This window comes from Prionailurus bengalensis, chromosome F2 (genome assembly GCF_016509475.1).
Source record: "Prionailurus bengalensis isolate Pbe53 chromosome F2, Fcat_Pben_1.1_paternal_pri, whole genome shotgun sequence".
NCBI lineage: Eukaryota > Metazoa > Chordata > Mammalia > Carnivora > Felidae > Prionailurus > Prionailurus bengalensis.
Genome location: NC_057353.1, coordinates 16,583,808 through 16,603,803, shown reverse-complemented (window position 1 = coordinate 16,603,803; position 19,996 = coordinate 16,583,808). Strand labels below are relative to the sequence as shown.

The following is a 19,996-nucleotide window of genomic DNA, read 5'->3' as shown; positions in this document are numbered from 1 at the left end:
CATATAACAGTAGCATAAACCAACAAAGAGAAAGACATAGGCTCTAGGAAATAAGGATACAACCCAGGGAAGAGGAAAAGTAGGTGAAGCCCAATGACGTGAGGGCACTGTCCTGACTTTCTGCAGTGAAAAGTCCATAGAGAATGTCTAAATTGAAAAATCAGAAATAGGAGTACACAGATCTGTAATATACAGATGTCACCGGGGGATAAAGAACAGAAAAACAGCTAAAACAATTAAAAGTGGTTGGCTCTGGGGAGTGAGACTTGGGGGTGGAGAGTGGAGTGGGAGCGTGGGCCTCATTAGAGGTGTCCTAGTACTATTTGAATGTTTAAATTATATATATGAGTTAGTTTGAGTAGAATATTCAGAGTTTTTAATAAGGTAATGATAATAATCACAATCTCACAGGATTGTTGTGCAGATTAAAGAATTACATGTGATTAATGTGTAAAGCACCCTGAACAGTGGTTGGCATATATTAGTTTTACTTATTATAAAGTTAATTATGATTTTTGTGATTACTGTTAATGAAATAAATTCCTTCTCGTGTCCACCTCTCCAAACCGTGGCTAGTTCAGCACCAGGCAGTTATTCTAGATAAGGCCAGGTTTTGTTGAGATCTACAATGTCTGGTCTTTCTGTAGGAGGTCAGAGTTGACCAGCCCCTCTCCTTTCTGCCCCCACACCAATGACTGTGAGCCAGAGATGGGTGCCTCTCACTCTGAATATCCAAGGTTATTCTAAGGTTGCCTAATGTTCTCTGAGGGGCAGGGTTCTGGGCTGGCAAGGCTGACAGCCTCCAGGGAACACCTGGGTGTATGCCCAAACATGTACCTGGGCCCTCTGTGCAACTTGTGATTTTACTACCAAGTAAAAATGTCCCAAGGCGAGTCTCAAGTTCAAGAAATAACAGTGTAAGAAGAACTTGATAATCAGAAAAACACCACTGGTCCACCCAGCTATAAGCTTCATTGTTGGAAATTTGGTTCATTACCTTTATACCGTTTGTGCACCTGGGCACTTTTTTGGCAGATGCACATGTAGACTTTATTATTTTTTTTTTAATTTTTTTTTTCAACGTTTATTTATTTTTGGGACAGAGAGAGACAGAGCATGAACGGGGGAGGGGCAGAGAGAGAGGGAGACACAGAACCGGAAACAGGCTCCAGGCTCTGAGCCATCAGCCCAGAGCCTGACGCGGGGCTCGAACTCACAGACCGCGAGATCGTGACCTGGCTGAAGTCAGACGCTTAACCGACTGCGCCACCCAGGCGCCCCATGCACATGTAGACTTTATAGTTAAAGTAAGGACATGTCTTTTGGTTTTGCTAATGCTACAAGTTTTAACATCTTTCTTCTCTGGATTTCATAGCATTGTTATTATTTCCAATGTTTCAAGCTCTCACTGTAGCAAGTAGCAAAAGGAAATTATTGCAATAAATAGAACATGTAAGAAGCTTTTTGGTGTTGCTTAATTAGCTGGCACTTATGAAGCAACTATTCTATGCAAGACACTGTACTAGGCACTAAATCAGCTCTTATATCAACACCCTTAATAATTGGTTGGTTATTTGTTGACTTTTTTTAAAGAGACAGTGTGTGTATTCGCATTTTAAAGTAATGTAAAACAATGAAATCAGATCTGTGAAGCAACAGCAGCAACAACAGTATTTTCCTTCTTCTGCAGACACTTTGGAAGCAAAGGAAATAGCTGACTCTGTATCTCTGTAATATGTCATCGGTAATTACTCTTCTTCCCCCACTTCCATCTAGATCCTGGCACTATCTAATTTAGTTTGAATCTTAAGCAGAAACTAATAGCCATAATGATTATAATAATTATATGTTAGATTTATGGAACAGCTTTCCTTCTAAGAGTGCTAGGCTCTTAAAGCCCTGCAGATGTTCCATAAATACATGTCTCCTAATAAGAATCACAATGAGTTCATTTCCAGATGGTCTCAATATTGCTATCAAGCTTTGTGGACTGGACTGACCTGTGTACAATTGAAAAAGGGCTCTTCACACCATACCTTCTAGGAATGAACTACTACGGTGTTGTCTCTAGGAAAGGAACTCTATAGCCAATGTGATTAGATGAGGAAGAAGCCTTTTTTTTTTTTTAATGAATGGATGCATATACTGAGTATCAATCCAACAGGTGAATGCTGAGAGTATGCAGCAAATACAATCTAGAGAGTAGAGAAACATAACCCAAATGCCATCTTCTTCCCCCCACCCACCCATGTCACTAAACTTTAAGTTGCTGAAGGGCAGGACTATGCATTGCTTTGTAACTTCCCAGAGTCCATACAATATTAACTATGTTAGAGAAATTTGTTTTTTATTATGGTCATCTAGACAATTTTAAGGTGAGACTGTTGTCTAAACTAGGAACTGGACTATTTTGGAAAATGCCATTTCTGTTAGTTCTCCTTAAAGTTTTGTACTGTGAATTTTCTGCTATGTAGATTTGGGAGCTACGAAGGACCTGTGAAGTGCAGAAATGTCTAAAATATGCGTAATACAGGGCTGAAAGGGGTAGGCCGCATTATGCCTCTCTCAGTATTACTGAACAGATTAGTGTTAATGAATTACTTCATTCTTAAATTGATGCAAAGTCTTGGGCACCAGCTCCCTTCTCTTTCCATGAGTGATTCTCACACCGGTAAGGACTCACTTGGAAAAACATTTTCCTATAAGACAATGTCTATGATTGGCAAACGAGCATTGGATAGATTGATCTGTTAGAACAAACAAACAAATACACAAAACCAAGCTTCAGATGGGTGTGACACATGAAGGGACAGTACCTGGTGGACTCCTGCTTATAGATGTCAATGATATTTTCCACCAGCAGGTTCCTCTGAAGGCCATATATCCCATGTCTGTCCAGAACCACTTCGTGTCTACAGGATGGGCAGCGAAACCGGCCCCCTGATGCCACAGTGGTGCCGCCTCTTGTGGGCAAATACGGGTTAGAGGCCTGTTCTTGCCAAGCAAGAAAAGAGGAATTAAGTAATGCCACAGGTAGCTTTTCTGAGACTTCTTTTCACTCTCTGTTACTACAAACAAGATCAACTTCTACTTTAAGCTGGCCATAAGATAATCCCTTAGGGCTTTAGCAGCAAGTGGTCCTAAAATACAGGCCCAGCACTTTATCCACAGTCAACCGCCATGTACCATTTTCAGCATGAGGCACTTTTCCATCCAACATTTTTATTACCAAAAGCTCTAGCCAGAAACTCTAACATTAATGTCTTAGGAACCAATTCATTTACAATTTTGAAGCAGATTCAATGTTTTGAAGATTTTGTTTTGCTTTGTTTTGTTTTGTTTTTAAAACAAATAGGATTCTTAGTATTTAAGTTAAAACTAGATTTGGGAGTAAGGAGGAGTAAGGAGGAGGCAGACAGCAAAGCACAAAGCAAATCATTTAAAAAAATGGTTTTCTTAAAAATGAATGTAGCCTTATAAAGTTTTCTGAAAGAATTCACCTACAAGATAAAGACTTGATTCCAAGAAGAGAGAATCTTTTTTACCCTCTAAATTCCAAACAAACCTACCTGGAAAATATCACTGGCACATTTCCTACACAGGTTATGCTGACAGGGGAGAATGACCACGGGTTTCGTGAACATCTCTAAGCAGATAGGACAGATGAGTTGCTTCTCCAAGTTATCCATGGTCTGCTGCTCTTTGGAAAAAGACTTATAATTCAAAGATGCGCTCATCTCCTGGCCGTCCCCGTGTGCACTGCCAGGGAAAGGGTGCTCCGAATGGTTTCTGCAAGTGTTTCCTGGAAATAATTCCAAGGATTGGGTGATCAAGTGTCCTTTACGGTTTTTTCGATGGAAGACATTGTTTCAGGCCCAGGTTCAGAGGGGGTGCCTGAGCTGTTTTTAGCAGCAGGGGGGGTCACGTGACAGTGGGCTGACTTGTCCATATAAGCCAGTGACAGGAGGATGGATTCTGACAGGTGACAGAGAACAGGAGCCAACATTCCTGCCCCAGGGAGTGAAGAGAGTGAGTGGGAAGAAGGATTACAAACCCCATTTAGACAGAGTTGTGAGGAGAGGGATGTTGAAGCTGACAGTTGTCAACAACAAATGCAAATATGCATGCCTAGTCACTGAGCCATGCCCTCTGTGAGCACTCAATAAGAACGTGGTGACGGGTTTCTCCAGGACTGGGGAGAATGCAGCCCAAGAGTCTAACTGTATAACAAATGCATTTCTGTCTGGAGAATTGAGGAAGCAGGTCACCAAAAGTAGTGTGATCATACCATCTTACATGAAAACAAACAAAACATGTCTCAAAAATCATTTTCCTGACTTCACAAGGGCAATCAACTAAAACGATTTGCTTCACTTTAAATTTTTCATCTTTGCAAGAATGGCGGTCTGAGAAAAATTCAAATTTAAAAACTGATTTCAATCCTTTTCACCATAAAAGTATCTACGAAAAAAAAATCCAAACACCAGTTGATGATCCCATGTTTTTATAAGTTGTGAATAAAATTCTAGTAAATTCTTTTTTCTTCCACACTGCTCTTCCTCCTCCCTAACTCCCTCCTTCATCCTGTAACCCTACAGTCACCTTCCCCCTCACACACACCAAAAACACAAAGAAAATTTGGCAATCTTTTAAAATATAAATTTAGTTTGCAACAATAATCAGTAATGAGGTAGTAATGGCATGTAGGATAACAGACCCATTGTTTCATTTTTCCATAAAGCAGGGAACAGATATCTGTGCTGCTGCCAACCGAAGTGAAAATGGAGTCCTGCTTCCATACCCGGGTTTCATCTGGTCTGAAATACCTATTACACCTCTCTGCATTTGCCCCCTCCTCTTCCAAGTTGATTTTTTAAAATGATAGTTTCCCAAGTCATTTCTGATATTCTTGGTCTGCTCTTGAGTCACAAATAACAATTTTGATATTTGCCAGAATTTTGTGAAACTGTTTCATCAATATAGAGTTATTCAAAAATTAAAAAATCAGATCAAAAATGAAATAGTATCTGTTTATATGTGATTTACTTGCAGGTTTATTTCACCTTGATTTAAAAATATTCAAACATTGAGCACATCTTGTCAACATATCCCCAGTGTGCACTTAATTACCAGTAAACAGTAGTCCAGTGTGACTGGTTATGTGTGGTCTTATTGCTGTGTGCACTGAAAGCTTATTGAGAATCTAATAAACTCTATTAGTTAGTAATAAGTTACATGTGTTTGTAAACATTTCAAGGATCTTAGGAGAATTTTGTTATTCCTTTCAATATCTATTGAGTAAAGAAGGGAATTGGGTAACATTTTTTTATTGAGTTAATTCAGTTCACCTAGCCCAGGCAGTTAACAGTATTTATCATCACATGGGCTATGGAGGTTATTTTCTAGGAAAGATAAAATTTCTACTGTAAAAGACTCATCAGTCTAAGAAAAAAACAAACTAATAATGTACAATGAGCCAAGCCCATCCTTATTAGAGGAATTCATTCTTTCAAAAAATATTCATTGAGTGTCTATTGTGCATCCCCATTGTGTTCAGCTCTGTGGATTGAAAGACAAACAAGACACAGGTTACTGTCCTCAAGGAGCTCAGTCTAACAGCAGAAATAAGACATGCATGTACAGAACCACAGTACAAAACAAAATGTGATAAAGAGCCACAAAATTTCAGAGTTGGATTCATCAGGAGGGCTTCATGGGTGGATGGTATCTGAATGATCCACTAAGAACTTGGACAAATGGATGTGTAGTTATGTGGGGCATAGTTGGGGCTTTCTAATAAAAGGCACAGAAGCAAAGACAGTGAGGCACAGGAGTGTGGGGAATGCTCAGAGCGTATGGTGCTTTGGGCTGGAGTGCAGAGCATGCTGCTGGCACATGAGCAGGTCACAAATACTGGGCTAAAGAGTTTTTAACACTTAATAAATTAGTCAACAGGAAGTTGTTGAAAGTTTCTCACAGAAACATTTCTGTGAGAGCTGTGCATTGGTTAGATTAGTATCACAGTGGTGGCTAGAATACTGAAGGTGACCTAGATAAAGACCAGATGGGAGATTGTTGCCAATGCCTAGGTGAGAGGTCATGATGCCCTGGCACTGGGCGATAGCTGTGGGGAAGAAAAAGAGGAAAGGGACTCTGAGGCTATGAAATTAGAATCCACAGAGGTGACTCAGATGGTCTGAGTATGAGCAACCACCAGTGATGCAGTGAGAGGTGCACAGTGAGTCAGGAGAGAGGCCTTCTATCCAGTTTCCATGTCTACCTTGCTTTGTCATCTTGGGAAACTGACCTCACCTAGCTGGATTTCTGTTTAATCTGTAAGTGAGTGGTGTTCATAACCTAGGCTTAACAGTATTTTTAGGGGAAAAGAAAGAAAAACCCTTGAAATATTAATTTTGACATTGAGAATCCCCAATTCAATTATGTGATGCTAAGTTGATCCTCTCCTCTCCTCTGTTTTTCTGTTTCCTACTTTCTACCTTGTACTTTTTCTTAGAACTGCCACTAGGAGACTACCCAGGAAACTAGCAAGAATCTCATAGGAATAAGAGTCAAATCAAGTCAACTATATGCCCAAATTATCGCCTTTCCCTCTTTATCTTCTTTTTTCCATTCTTTGTTCCTCCCCAATCTCAGATACCAGGAGTCCATGAGGTGGGCATGTGAATTAAGAGTGGGACATAAGAGTAGCATTCTGTTCTAAAGAAGAACCAGAAAATTTTAGTCTGCTCCCAAATCATTCACAAATTTCCCTGAATGATTCTGAAAATTCTGAAGCTGAATGAGATTTGAAGCTAACTTCAAGGCTCTGGGATTTCCACAGACGTGAAAGCCGGCTTAGTTTCCCGAAGTTGTCTTTACTGTGTAGGAGTGATGTACAACTTTCCCTGCTTCTCGTACCCCAACCCGCCACAATTAGGACAGGGGGTTAAAACCAGTTGGGGCAATTTTACATGGGGGATTGGTTTAGTTGGAAGCCCCAATCACTCCTCATTCCTGAGTCCCACCAAACTAGGGCGGGGGTATGTTTACACACATTGAGGAGATGAAGCAAAACCACCATTGCTGTCACCTCCTAGAGGACCAGCAGTTTCCCAATCCCCCCTGATAAGTCAGAGGAAGTAAGATGGATCCCTAAGAACCTGACTATATGCCCAACAGCAGACTTGGCATTAAGGCATGATAACAAAAAGAGAAGACTTTTGACTTTTTTCAACCTCTCGCTACCAGGCTAAATGGACCCAGACTTCAGAGGACAGAGCATAGGAGTGAAATGTGGATTTCAGTGTGTTGCTCATCTCAGGAAGGAAGAAAAGGGAGTTCTAAAGCCTGTTACTTTTAGTACTATGGTTGACCCTTGAACAATAACTTAGGTGTTTTTTTTTTTATGGTACAGTACTATAAATATACTTTCTCTTCCTTACGATTTTCTTAATAACATTTTCTTTTCTCTAGCTTACTTTATTGTATATAATACATATAACATACAAAATATATGTTAACTGACTTGTCAGTAAGGCTTCTGGTCAACAGTAGGCTATTAGTAGTTAAATTTTGGGGGAGTAAAAATTGTATGTGGATTTTCAACTGCACGGGGGGTCAGCACCCCTAACCTCCACATTGTTCAAAGGTCAACTGTATACTGCCACAACAAACATAATAAATCTGTACAGAGTACCAATCACTACTTATTAAAGCTCTTTATAATAGGTATTATTTCCACTGAACCAACTGTAACTCAACAAAGTAGTTGCCTAGTCATATGGCTGCTAGCTGTGAAGCAGATTTAGAGACACATCTTTTGACTACAGAGACCATGACCTCACCGGCTAAGCTATACCACACTGCTCTATAGCACACTATCCATTAGAATTTTCTGCAGTGATGTTAATGTTCTTTATCTGTACTGTCTAACCTCTATCCAAAGGTGGCTATTGAGTACTTGAAATGCGTATAATGCAATTCAAGATCTGAGTTTTAAATTTTATCAATTTAAACTTGTGTTTAAACAACCATATGTGGCTAGTGGTTACCATATTGAACAACCAGCTCTAAAATATGTGATATGAAAAAATCTTGGGGAAAATTGGAGTGTATTTGAAGGATTCTCCCATAGGAACAAGGTCCCCTTCTTTTGATGAATTTTATACCTTCTGGTCAGAGTGATATGAAAGTCTTCTAAGCCTAGAATAGTTACAAGAGCAACATCAACTCTTCATCCCAACTTACAAGACAAGAGAAACCATCCTGGGAATAGGAGGCATTAGAAGAGCCCCAGGAAATCAGTGTCAGGAGTGCTAACTTTCCTGAGGATTCCAGAATTTTCTCAGCATTTCATTTACCCATGTTCTCTTTGTCTCTTTAGCCCAGGTAACTGAAAATCCAGGTACTTTAAAATCATCAAGGTTTAACTCAAGGAGCTAGTCATTCATCAAACAGAGCAGCAGACTTATGGTCAGATGGAAGGTGAGCTAAGAGGAAGTAAAAAATTGATTTGAAGCAAAGCAGTGAAGCAGAGACACTGTAGCCCTGCTGGAAGGAAGAGAAAACAAAAGGCACTAGAATGCTGACCTTGCTTCTGGCTCAATGTTTAAGGTAGAGAGGGAGGAGAATTCTTACTTCTTCTACCCACCAGAGGTGAGAAAGTTGGTGGCTGACTAAATCATTAAAACAGGGAAAGAACACTGGATGATGTGGATGTGGAAGCAGAGAATTAGGGACTGCTTAAGAAGGAGGTTTATTTAGCCTGGAACGCTAGGGCATGAGTGGACCAGACCTTCAGGTCAACTCCAGCACCAGTCACACATCTCTTGAAAGTCAATTTAATTCCATCCTAAAACAAGACCAATTCTTAATATTGTGCAGACCAGGTCCTCTTAAAACCAAGACAATGAGGTTATTAATTGTTCCCTGCAATATCCATCCATCCAGCCATCTCTCCCTCTCACCATTCTTCCCTCTATTAGTGAGAGCACTAATATATGACCAGTGGAGATAAGGCAGCACTTCATTTGGGATTTAGATGAGCTGGTGTTCCAAGAGCCAGGTTCTGTTGATCGGTCCTGTTAGATATAACTCATCTGACCACAGGAGGCGTATGTAGAGTATAATGTTATTTCTTTTGGTATTCTGGGGTTCAGGGTGTGATCTGGAAAAGCACCTTTGAACCATTATTTAACCATATAGCAACTTTACAAGTTACTTGAAAAAAATATAACCCAGAACTCTATTTCCAGTAAAAGGATTCTTGCAATCTTTTTACACCAAGGACTCAACTCATGACATCTACAAAATACTTAACATTTTTCCTCTGTCTACATTGTCAGTCTCTTCAATTTAGCTATCTGGCAATAGGTAGGTTGTATATCTGATTTAAAAATTTTTAATGAAAAGAAACATTTTACAAAATATAAAATCAAATGAGCTAACTTGAAAAGTACTTTACAGAAGCTAATAACATGGCATTTCTTTCATTAGTTTGCAAACTTCTGGCTGTAAGCTTTTCTTCTTGATAATTACTCCTCCAAATCCATTGTTTATACATTTCAACTTATCATAAATATCTCTCAGGATATATTAGAAAATTAACATATTTTACTTTCCTCTGAACATTTCTTGGCATAATTCAAATGCCAGAAATAAATAGTGACAGCCCCAACAAATAAATACTTTAGCCTAAGGCCTTCCCAATGGCCATGTCTGAACTTATATAGGCTCCAGGCCCTTCTTGACTCCACCTTCAGCACACACAACCCTCTCACCTTCCCTCCACCTCAGCCCCCTGATTGATTTTTCTGAATTCACTCTTGTTTTCTGCAATCTGTTTCTCATATGTCAGTCCTTATTTAAATTGCACTAATGGTCATATTACCCATAGGATAAAAATGTTAATCCTCATTGTGGTCTCTAAGGCCTGACATGATCTGCCCCTACCTACCTCTCTGACCTAATATCCAATAGAAATAAGATGTGACATACATATATATATATATGTATATATATGTATATATATATGTATATATATGTGTATATATATGTATATATAGTGTATATATATACATATATATAATTATAAATTTCTAATAGCCACATTAAAAGACATAAACAAATGATATTAATGTTATTAATATATTTTATTTAACCCCCCAAAATATAAACTATTATTTTAACATGTAATCAATATTTTAAAAAATGAGACATCTGTGAATAGAGATAGTTTTACTTCTCCTTTCCAATCTAGAGGCCTTTTACTTCATTTTTCTTGCCTTATTGTACTGGCTAGACACCTCAGAATGGATATCCTTGCTTTGTTCCTGATCTTGGGAGGAAAGCATTCATACTATTAAGTATAATGTTAAGTGTGTGTTTTTCATTGAGGCCCTTTATCAAGTTGAAGGAGTTCGGTTCCCTTCCACGTTTGCTGATAGTTTTATTTATTTTTTAATGTTTATTTATTTTTGAGACAGAGAGAGACAGAGCATGAACAGGGGAGGGTCAGAGAAAGGGAGACACAGAATACAAAAAAGGCTCCAGGCTCTGAGCTGTCAGCACAGAGCCCAACACAGGGCTCAAACTCACAGAGTGCAAGATCATGACCTGAGCCGAAGTCAGCCGCTTAACCAGCTGAGCCACCCAGGCACCCCATGCTGCTGGTTTTAAAAATCAGGAATGGATGTTGAATTTTGTCAAATGCTTTTTCTGCATCAAACTAAGATGATCATGTGGTTATTCTTTTTTAGTCTGTTTATTATGATGAATTGTTGATTTCTGAATGTTCAACCAGTCTTGTATTCTTGAAATAAATCCCATGTGGTCAATGCTGTATTTTCCTTTTTTGTATTGTTGGATTTAATTGACTAAAATTTTTACGTTTATGTTCATGAAGGATATTGGTCTGTTGGTTTCTTTCTTTTTTTTTATAATGTCTTTGCCTGGTTTTGGATCAGGACAATGTTGGCTTCATAGCAAGTTGGACAGCATTTCTTCTTATTCAATTTTCTGAAAGTCTGTGTAGAATTGGTATTATTTCTTCCTTAATTGTTTGGTAGAATCCACCATGCAAGCCATCTGGGCCTAGTGCTTTTTTTATGAGAAAAATATATGGGTTAATATAAGTAAAGTAACTAGAACTGTGCTTGACTTACAGGAAGTGCTGTTAGCTGTTAATTTTTTTAAATGTGTCTATATTTTCCATTAAAGCTTATAATGTGTACTGCAGAAATTAGAAAATATTTTAAACTTTTAAGGAAGAAAAAAATCACAGTGATGCTACTATCCAAAGATCACTACTATTAACATTTCAATTCATTCTTCAGTCTTTTCTACAAATTAATGCTTGTTTATATTGTTATTATTTATATTGCCCTGTATGCAATTTATTAACTTAGCATTTGATTAACATTTCCCATGTAAATAGTTCTTAATAAGTATAATTTCAATGGCTACATATACTCCATTATATGGTCACAACATAATTTAACTATCATTTTGTATTTTTACAATTGTCCTACTTTCCCTCCACAGTAGATCCAAGCATCTCTTTCCTGTACTCCCATATATATTTATATAAACACACATGCAAACCCTCAGAATATTCCCTCCAGGCCTTCCCTTTATGGTAGTGTTAACATACTCTGACAACAGTTCATGTTTACAGTATGTTCACTATGTATTAGGCACTGTAATAAGGGTATCATTATTATCATCCCTATTTAACAAATGAGGAAACTGAAGTACCATGATGCCAAGAAACTTGCCCAATGTAACTAGGTAGGGAATGTGAAAGCCAAGAAAGGCCATCAGGTTCCACAGCCCATGTGACTAACCACTATGCAATAGTGCCTCTCAGCTTATACCTTTAGACTTAAAAAAATTTTTGTTAAACATTTGTTTATTTTTGCGAGACAGACACAGACAGATCATGACCCAGGGAGGGGCAGAAAGAGAAGGAGACACAGAATCCAAAGCAGGCTCCAGGCTCTGAGCTGTCAGCACAGAGCCCAACGTGGGGCTCCAACCCATGAACGGTGAGATCATGACCTGAGCCAAAGTCAGATGCTTAACCAACTGCGCCACCCAGGTGCCCCCCTTTAGAGTTTTTAATAAGAATTCCATTCCATACCTAAGTTGCTGATCCTGAGATGTTTGAGTTCTTACCCAGCTCACCTGCCCTAACCATGTGCTCCCACCTGGATTTGGAGAGCATTCCTTCCCCTTATTACCCATTCCTTGATCTTTTAGTCATTTATAATTTCACTGTCAGCTCCTCCAGTCAGCCAGTTAGAGTACTCATAATCTCAACTGGAAATTGAGACCTAACATCTGATAAAAGGGTTCCTTTTCCTACTTTATAAATTTGTTTTTATGAAAATAATGATATATTTTAAACGAATCACTATACATTCAATTTAAAGACTTTATTGAAAAGAGTAAAGTGAGATAAAAATGGAGACTGCCCTAGAAAATGAAAGATATACCAATAAAATGCAGCAGGTTGTATACATTAGTACAAAAAAAATACAGGTTGCCTAGAACCCTAAAATGAACACGAGATAAAAGAATTATCATGTACTAATTGTAATCCTCAAAAAAGATAGTATTTCTGCCTTTGTCTTTGTAAATTTATGTTTTGTGTTGAGAACCACAATATAGTTTCAACAGCTTTTTAAAGGCTATATTCTAGTAAATTAGCATAGGGAGCATGTATTTCCAGAAAAGCCTTTGTGTGTGTTCTGCCCAACTTCTGAATCTTTCAGCGAGTGTGTATTTATTTTGTTTTTGTTTTGTCTTTAACAAACTAGACTATGCTCAAAATCAGCCCTAAGTAAAACTTTTTTCCATTTAATTCCTTTTCAGTGCTGGTCTCCAGTTCTCCACAGTTACTCCCCAGGAGGAAAAGGGCATTAGAACCCCTCCTTCAGTAGCCAGCTTCTAGGTTTAAACCCTTCCGCTTCCTCACCTCTCTTCAGGTATCTTTATCCTACCTTAGTAGATCGGCCCAGAGTTGGTCACCCCACTGAAAGTTTATGTGGAGCGGAATACTTCTCTCTTCGGCTTAACGCTAAGTTTAAAGTAGCCAGCGCCCTTTTCCAAGTTCAATGTTTTTTGCGTTGTTTTTCTGTCAGTCCCCCCTTAAATCCGGGCAGTTTAGTATCAAATGGGTCCTTGGAAGTGCAGCGATCGAGTACAAATCAAAGTGGGAACAGATGGGACTGCAATCTGTAACCATTTTTGGACAGAAAAAAAACCAATTTCGTGAACCTCCCAAAGTAACTGGGTCTAAAATTTTTAAGTTGTAAGAATAAACTCCGTCAGCACCCATTATCCCTCGTCTGGGGAGTTTTAGGAAACGGTAACCTCAAGTTCGCCTTGTCTCCCACTTGCCTGAGAGCTGATTTCAAGTTCTACTTGAGTTGAATGAGAATCGAAAGAAAAACTATTACACGGAATGAGGAGGAAAAGGTTGGAGGATGCGGGCATCGATCCCGCTACCTCTCGCATGCTAAGCGAGCGCTCTACCATTTGAGCTAATCCCCCACCGCTGGGCACGGCCGGTTATCTCTTCCCCTAGAGAGAGGTCAGAGCATTTAGAAATGGAAAAAATGTTTTTCTTAATCACGTTCTTGATCTTGCGTCACAGCTGAGGCCAAAGTAACAAAAATCAATAAACACTCTCCTTCGAGCCGGAATCGAACCAGCGACCTAAGGATGGCTAGGGACATCAGGGCCTACAGTCCTCCGCTCTACCAGCTGAGCTATCGAAGGGAGCGGGGAGACAGAGTGCCGACTTTTCTTTATAATGTTTACCCATTTTCTAAGCTTCGTGTGCTTTCTACCGCGTTTCTTTCCCGATTCCCAGGTTTGCCCATCACAAGGTATCCTTCTGGTGACCCCACCCCCCCACCCCCATCTTCTCACGGCCGCTGGAAAGAGCGTTCGAGTTGCCCCCTCTCCCCGGAGCTCTGAGGAAAAGAGCAGGCGGCTGGCTGGCTCGGGACCTTTCTCTGTGTGCTCAGGGGACTCGGGAAACGCCAAAGACGATTTAGAAAGGAGCAGAAGGCCGGGACCTGGCAGCCGCCCCGCAGAGCGCAGACTCACTTCAGCGCTTGTTACTAGGACAGCACGTCCCCGCTTGGGTAATTCACAAAATATTTCATACGGGGGTTGCTGCCATAGGCCAAAACTGGAGCGAAAGTACCAGAATCTCCAAGTGTTCGTTGGAATATTATACTAGGAAAGGAGACCCGTGGAAAGGGCCGTAAATCGTAGAAAGTTGACAAAAAGCATACTTGTCTCCTTCGAGCCGGAATCGAACCAGCGACCTAAGGATGTCTCCTGCCAGGAAGTCAGCTACAGTCCTCCGCTCTACCAGCTGAGCTATCGAAGGGACGGGCAAACTGTCCGTGCCCCTTGAGACTCAATGTTCAAGAACCCGAGCGAGCACAGCTGCGGGCTAGAGACTGAATAGAGCATGCGTATTCCGGGATGGGGAGGGGAAGGGAGTAAATGCCTGTGTATTGTTTCACGCGTGCGCAGAAACACAACCTGGCTCCCCTTCGTGGGATCCTGACAGACCCCGGAAAGGACCCCCAATGCGTGTGTCCTAGAGCTAGTGGTACCAAGACTCAGCAACTCCGACACCACCTTCCTTTACTTTTCCTTTACCACCCTATATTGGGAGTGACTGCCCGAGTGTGGCCTTACCACTCTAATCTGTATGTCCCCTCAGTTTCTCTTTGTGTGGAGGGCCAGTGGCGCAATGGATAACGCGTCTGACTACGGATCAGAAGATTGTAGGTTCGACTCCTGCCTGGCTCGGCATTTTTGTCACAATGATTTTTTTTAAAAGCAAAAAATATTATTTCTTCAGGGTTCCTCAAGTCACAAATGCCGAGAGTATTTTACTGCACTTCGAGTCCAGAAATCTGTTGTGCGTCGCTTCCAGTGCCGCCCCGTCGAACTCTCTCGAGCACTAACGAGAGGCAGCCGCGGCCGCGCGGCTAACTGCCCGCGAGAGCGCTTCCGGCACGGGCGGGGGGAGGCTCTGGGGAAAGCTGGGGAGGTCAGCGCAGGAAGCTGGGTTAGGGAAAGTGAAGCCCGCAGTCCCCGTGAGGAAGCTGGTTGAAATGCCAGGGCTGCTTCTGCAGCAGCTTCATTCGTCGGGTCTTGTAAAATAGTTGAAGACTTTAGTCACCAAAGTCACGAGAAAAACTGCCCACGCACACGCCCTGACAGTGCTGACGAAAGTTAAGGTATTTTTGATTCGGTTCCTGTTTTACATTTCATCTTAATTAGCGTATCGAGCCCCTCCTAGGTTGTAAGCATAGCATAAAAACCATCGAATAACTTGGATTCTGTTCTCAAGGGTCTTTTAACCGAGAGGGCATAATGTTGGTTTGAATACATTGGATTTTTATTTTGAAGTTATTGATCTTATTTGTGGAGAGTAGTTTAGAATTCTCTTAAATTTCCTCAAGGAAAATAGCAATTTCCAAAAGTAAAAGCTTAAAAAAAAAATGTGAAATTCGGGAAGATATAAGTTAGGGAGGAGAAAATGTGGGGTTAGGAGAAAGGACTAGTTTTTAACTGGGAAAGCAGTCTCCTTAAGGTCACATAAACAGTTAAAGGAAGCTAAAAATTGGGGAGGGGGGACAAGTACAATTTGAACAAAATGATGGTGGGTTTTATTTTTGTTTCCTAGTGAACATTTTGCCATTTTTGCAGGTAACAAGCTAATATTTGTTTCAAGTTACATAGTATTCCTGAGAGTTTAAAAAAATTACCTCTGTGGGAAGTTGCGGCCATATGTTGCAGGCCTTCTCCCAAGTTTGTTGACAGAACTTTCAAAATGAGTCTCCAAGGAAAGAGCCTCCATCTTATTCTTACTTTCTTCTCATTTTACAAGGGTGACAAGTAAGGGGTTGATTATTTGCAGAGGTCACGGTCATGGCCATCATTGCACTGTGGGAGAAACTCTAGCTTCTTGGTGTATCCCCTTCTTGCACTCCTTCCCCAGCAGTCAGCCAGACCAGAGTAACACCCTCCAAGAGGGCCAAGATGGTGGGTGATTTCTGGCTCTCTTACTTGTGACAGAAAACAACCATGCCTGGACAGCCTAGTGAAATGTAAAATCATTGAGGATAAAGATGAAAGCCTAGGCTTTCAGAGATGGGGACAGAAAGAAATAAAACAAAACAAAAAACAGGCTAGCTACAAAAGAATGAAAATCAGATTTTGATCAGATTTCTTATCAGCAATACTGGGTGCTAGAACACAGTAGAGCAAGATTCTTGAAGTTCTCTGGGGAAATAATTTGAACCCAGAATTGTATAAACAATCAAAGTAGCAATCACATATGAGAATAAATAGTTCACACTTGCAAGGTGTCATAAAATTTAAATCCTATTATTCCTTTCTGAAACAAAAAAATAAACATTACTTGAAGATGTTATACTGATTGGGTTCTCTAGGAAGCAGGAGTTGACACAGAACTAGAGTATAAAATTATAGTGGGGAGTAACATCTGTGAATGGAAAAGGAGAGGACACGGTATTAGGTAGGGGTAGTTAGACAGCAATGTGGACCTGATAGGCTTGGTACCTGCAGAGCAAAGATTTCCCTTCAGAGGAGTCCTGAATTGGGTAGGAATGACTAGGTTTTCAGACCATCACTTTGCTCAGTCATAGGCCAAAGACTGAATACCTCCTCTGGAAAGCTGAGGTAGACCCTAAAGGAGGTAACACCTGGAGGCTCTCAGTTAACTATCCTCTCTGCAGCTGGGCAGTTCTTTCTTGAAAGGCAATCAATCTAGCAGCAAATCTCTGTGTCTGCCATAGATGTACTTCAGTAAAAAAAAAAAAAAATCCAAGAAGAGGAGTACATAGACTTTAAGTAAAAAGGGAACCAGCCAAGAAAGCAATCAGGACAAATTAGGAAAAAACAAAAGGTGTGTCAGAGGGCTCTAAGAAGAAAGGGGAGTCTTTCATAACAGTGTGATTAAGGACCAGGAAGACTTTAGAGATATGATAACGGCTTGTCACTTTTCTCAAAAAGCAAGCCAAAGATAATTAGAAATTTCTGGAAAAAAATACAAAGAGCTTTATAAAGAATTCATGGTCCATGGCACAAAAACAGACATATAGACCAATGGAATAGAATAGAGACTCCAGAATTGGACCCACAAAAGTATGGCCAACTAATCTTTGACAAAGGAGGAAAGAATATCCAGTGAAAAAAAGATAGTCTCTTTAACAAATGGTGCTGGGACAACTGGACAGCAACATGCAGAAGAATGAAACTAGACCACTTTCTTACACCATTCACAAAAATAAACTCAAAATGGATAAAGGACCTGAATGTGAGGCAGGAAACCATCAAAACCCTAGAGGAGAAAGCAGGAAAAAATCTCTCTGACTTCAGCCGCAGCAATTTCTTACTTGACACATCTCCAACAGCAAGGGAATTAAAAGCAAAAATGAACTATTGGGACCTCTTGAAGATAAAGAGAAAGGAAACAATCAACAAAACTTATAGGCAACCAAAGGATTGGGAAAAGATATTTGCCACTGACCTATCTGACAAAGGGCTAGTATCCAAAACCTATAAAGAACTCACCAAACTCCACACCCAAAAATTAAATAATCCAGTGAAGAAATGGGCAGAAAACATGAATAGACACTTCTCTAAAGAAGACATCCAGATGGCCAACAGGAACATGAAAAGATGCTCAACATCACTCTTCATCAGGGAAATACAAATCAAAACCACACTGAGATACCACCTCACACCAGTCAGAGTGGCTAAAATGAACAAATCAGGAGACTATAGATGCTGGCGAGCATGTGGAGAAACGGGAACCCTCTTGCACTGTTGGTGGGAAGGCAAACTGGTGCAGCCACTCTGGAAAGCAGTGTGGAGTTTCCTCAAAAAATTAAAAATAGATCTACCCTATGACCCAGCAATAGCACTGCTAGGAATTTACCCAAGGGATCCAGGAGTGCTAATGCATAGGGGCACTTGCACCCCATTGTTTATAGCAGCACTTTCAACAATAGCCAAATTATGGAAAGAACCTCAATGTCCATCAACTGATGAATGGATAAAGAAGTTGTGGTTTATATATACAGTGGAATACTACATGGCAATGAGAAAGAATGAAATATGGCCTTTTGTAGCAACGTGGATGGAACTGGAGAGTGTGATGCTAAGTGAAATAAGTCATACAGAGAAAGACAGATACCATATGTTCTCACTCTGATGTGGATCCTGAGAAACTTAACAGAAGACCATGAGGGAGGGGAAGGGAGAAAAAAAAGTTACAGAGAGGCAGGGAGCCAAACCATAAGAGACTCTTAAAAACTGAGAATAAACTGAAGGTTGATGGGGGGTGGGAGGGAGGGGAAAGTGGGTGATGGGCATTGAGGAGGGCACCTGTTGGGATGAGTACTGGGTGTTGTATGGAAACCAATTTGACAATAAATTTCATAAAAAAAGAAGATATTTTTGGAAATTAAAATAATATCCTATAGCAGCTAGTACAATGACAGACACTTAAGTGTTTGATCTAAAGTTGGCACTAATATAATGTCCTTATTTCATGAGTTATTTTTGAAATTAGTACCTATGTTTATTAATATCTATATTCTTGACATGGTTTCTAGCATGCATCCAGCATTAAAAAATATTCATTACAGATCTGCAAAGTTTTGCCAAAATAAAATGCTTGAAGGGGAAAAAAAAAAAAAGAATTCATGGTGCAAATATAAAGCAAACCAAAATCTGGCACAATTTTGAGAGACTGATGGTGTATATTATGGACTAATTTTCTCCTACCCCTCTCCAAATTCTAATACTAACCCCCAGTGCCTCAGAATGTTACTGTATTTGGAGATGGGGACCTTTAAAAAGATAATTAGATTAAAATGAGGTCATTAGGGTGGGCCCTCATCCAATATGACTACTGTCCTTATTAGATTAGGACACAGGGAGAGAGAACACCAGACATGTGTATGCATGGAGAGACAACCACGTGAATACACAGCAAGAAAGTGGCCATCTGCAAACCAAGGAGACAGGCCTCAGAAGAAATCAAACCTGCTGAAATATGCATATGAAAGAACTTTCAAGTTCTTCCTTTCAGTTGAAACCCTTCTGCAGAGCAGGAAGCTCTACCAAGAAATGTTAAATAATTTCTTCAGGATAACTCTTCAGGTTGGGGGAGCAGGGCTGAACTCAGGTTTACTGATTCCTCATCCATGGCTTTCTGTAAATGTGTACTGTTTCCAAGAAGGATTCCAAAAGATTGGAATGAGAACATTTGCTTGTTATGAGAAACCACAGAGATAGCATTTTCAAGGTTAGAAAGGGAACTATTCCGGATAACTCCAGGAGATACAGTTCATTTGTGTTATTTGCAGTAGTTAGGTTCTATATAGTCACCACAAACAGTGGTTTAGTGACTACTGAACCTTTGCTTTTAGGAAAAATACAAGGTTAAGTTCCTGTGAGCCTCTGTTCACAACATTATCTTAAGTGATCAATATGTGTTTTGTGTGTTACTGTTTATATACCTTATTTAATATATATTATTGTGAATGACCATGAAATAAATTTTAGCAAGTAGGAAAATTTGCAAATATGGAATCAGGATGATTAAGCCAAGCTAAATCCTGAATTATAAGCCAAATCACTATATCAGAAGATTTTAATGAGAGCAACCCTTGGCCCCCTACTTCTCTTAAGGAGGTTAAAAGGAACCATTTGCACTACAGGGAGATTGCAAGACTGACCCATCCAATTCCCAGGGCTCCATAAGACTGCAAGTTCATTTGCAGTCTTTCACACTCAGGAAAAGTAGAGCTATCATCTTGTTCATACAGTGTCTTTCCCAAAGGTAAGATTTGGAGGACTAGGGCTGGGAAAAGATGTTGCAGGGAGATTTTCTTCAGAGATTCATATTTATTCCTTTAATAAACATTTA

The 19,996-nt window shown here is 40.0% G+C and overlaps 1 protein-coding gene and 4 non-coding genes across 8 annotated transcripts in view; 1 reads left to right on the top strand and 4 right to left on the bottom strand.

Moving 5' to 3' along the window:
* The window catches only part of TRIM55 (tripartite motif containing 55), a 44,156-nt gene extending 40,238 nt beyond the window's left edge, over window positions 1-3,918 (bottom strand). For 3 of the 4 annotated variants that reach the window (XM_043602202.1, XM_043602204.1, XM_043602203.1), the window contains exons 1-2: window positions 3,570-3,917; window positions 2,817-2,989 (exon numbers count right to left, since the gene is read on the bottom strand). In XM_043602202.1, the coding sequence (XP_043458137.1) occupies window positions 2,817-2,989; window positions 3,570-3,737 (341 nt within the window). In that variant the 5' untranslated portion in view covers window positions 3,738-3,917. Of the gene's footprint in view, window positions 1-2,816; window positions 2,990-3,569 lie in introns of all 4 variants that reach the window. The other variant, XM_043602201.1, reaches the window with a different exon arrangement.
* A 9,563-nt stretch (window positions 3,919-13,481) lies between these two features.
* Window positions 13,482-13,554, bottom strand: TRNAA-AGC. Its single transcript has one exon. It is a non-coding gene; the product is annotated as a tRNA-Ala (tRNA).
* A 137-nt stretch (window positions 13,555-13,691) lies between these two features.
* TRNAY-GUA lies at window positions 13,692-13,782 on the bottom strand. Its single transcript is given in 2 exon segments — window positions 13,692-13,727; window positions 13,746-13,782. It is a non-coding gene; the product is annotated as a tRNA-Tyr (tRNA).
* Window positions 13,783-14,311: 529 nt separating this feature from the next.
* TRNAY-GUA lies at window positions 14,312-14,404 on the bottom strand. The gene is made up of 2 exons: window positions 14,368-14,404; window positions 14,312-14,347 (listed from the first exon to the last, which is right to left on the bottom strand). It is a non-coding gene; the product is annotated as a tRNA-Tyr (tRNA).
* Window positions 14,405-14,762: 358 nt separating this feature from the next.
* Window positions 14,763-14,835, top strand: TRNAR-ACG. The gene has a single exon. It is a non-coding gene; the product is annotated as a tRNA-Arg (tRNA).
* Window positions 14,836-19,996: the final 5,161 nt, after the last annotated feature.